General features: G+C 32.5%; 1 gene segment (V, D, J or C); it reads left to right on the top strand.

Annotated features, from left to right (window-relative positions):
* Window positions 1–866: 866 nt before the first annotated feature.
* On the top strand, window positions 867–1,199 carry LOC128647570 (probable non-functional immunoglobulin kappa variable 6D-41). The segment is given in 1 exon segment: window positions 867–1,199. A coding segment is annotated over 1 exon segment (333 nt).
* Window positions 1,200–1,776: the final 577 nt, after the last annotated feature.

Here is a 1,776-nt window from a genome sequence, read left to right as displayed (position 1 = left end):
GCTGAGTTCTGGACATGAAGGAGAGAAGCACAAATTAAAATATAATGGTTTCTCCATGACAGAGAATTTACATTAAAATATAATGGTTTCTCCATGACAGAGAATTTACATTAAAATATAATGGTTTCTCAATTTTATAAATTATCCACTTTACTCACAGGTATGATTTATTGCAAAATATAGAGTCTTCAGTCTAAATTAACATTATTCTATATATTCTAAACATTTGCAGTGTCACTAAATTGGAAACAAAAGAAAAAATGATTCTTACTAATCTTTATAAAAATTAAAAAAATAATTAGTTATCTCACTAATCTAAAACAAAAGTAAAAATCTTATAGTACTCACTTGTAAAGATAATACAGTATGTAATTTCTTACTAAATTGCTACAGGTTTACTTTAGCTGTTGTGGCGCCCTCTCTCTACTCTTCTTTACTTTAGCTGTATCTGTATAGTGCATATGAATTAATTTATAAAATGTAAGAGAAATATAAACCTACATATTGTAAGATATTATTTCAGTGTTTGCATATTTTCTGGTTTTGCATGATCACTCACTGGGCAATGGAGGAAGTTTCACAAACCATTTGAGTTACTATAAATGCATCACGTTGCTTGTATATACTCTCTGTCTCATATACTTGGCAGAACAACACATAAAGATGGTCTTACAGGGTTTTTTATTGTGTATAGCTTTAGTTTGTATTCATGGTAAGATTAAAATATCAGTTAATAGAAAGCTTCCAACACAGACAGCTTTGTATATATTATAGTCAGCAAAGTAACTGCACATGTAAATATGTAAGTTACATTAATAATTTAATTTATTTCCCAAACTTTAGAATCACAGGGACAAATTGTGGAGATGATTCAGTCTCCAGATTCCCTTACTGTGTCTCCAGGAGAAAATGTTGTGATAACGTGTAATGCCAAGACCTACAGTGGTTGGGGTGTTTATTGGTATCAAGAAAAACCAGGAAAATCCCCCAAACTTCTGATCAAAGCAGGAGATGAAAGATACACAGGGACCCCTGAGAGGTTCAGCGGCAGTAAGTCTGGAAGTGTTTACACATTTACAATCAGCGGAGTGCAAGTAGAAGATGCAGCAGATTATTACTGTTTATACTGGCAGCTTCCCTCTCACAGTGATACAGAGCTGTACAAAAACCTTCCTCTTCTGGTCTTGCCTATAAAGTAAATGCTAATTCTTACTAACACATTAAGAACAGTAACAGTTTTTTATGCATGCAAACACACAAATATACAATTTGTTTGTAGAAGGAGGCGCTGATTCACAGAGGACACCAGGAGATTCACTGTAGTTTCCCACAATTTCTCTGGATACTTGTCGAGGCATAGTGATTCCTGCTACTATTAAAACATTTCACATTGGCGTAGTGCATCCAAACACCATAACAAATAAGTGTAGATACTCACAGAGTAGAATTGAATAAACGGCTCCTTTATTGTATAAGGTTTCAAAGGCTGTATAAGTACAGGGTAGCTAGGGAAGTACAGCAACTAAGGTGTAAATTACAATAAAGTTAAAATAATAAATATAATACTTGAGATTAGATATATTAGGTATAATACAATTTATTATATAAACATATGTGGACAAATTGTCTGTATATATTAAAATGAGCGTAATAATAAAAAGTTAAAACATTATAAAAAGATGTGAAGAGGGGAGGACGTCTCCTCTGCCTTTATATATAGATTAATACCACTTCAGCTTGTATTACTGCATACCACCTTTTGAATTAATTCTGATA

Source organism: Bombina bombina, chromosome 2, assembly GCF_027579735.1.
Source record: "Bombina bombina isolate aBomBom1 chromosome 2, aBomBom1.pri, whole genome shotgun sequence".
Lineage (NCBI taxonomy): Eukaryota > Metazoa > Chordata > Amphibia > Anura > Bombinatoridae > Bombina > Bombina bombina.
The sequence above is the reverse complement of the archived record's forward strand: the minus strand, read 5'-3'. Positions and strand labels throughout refer to the sequence as shown.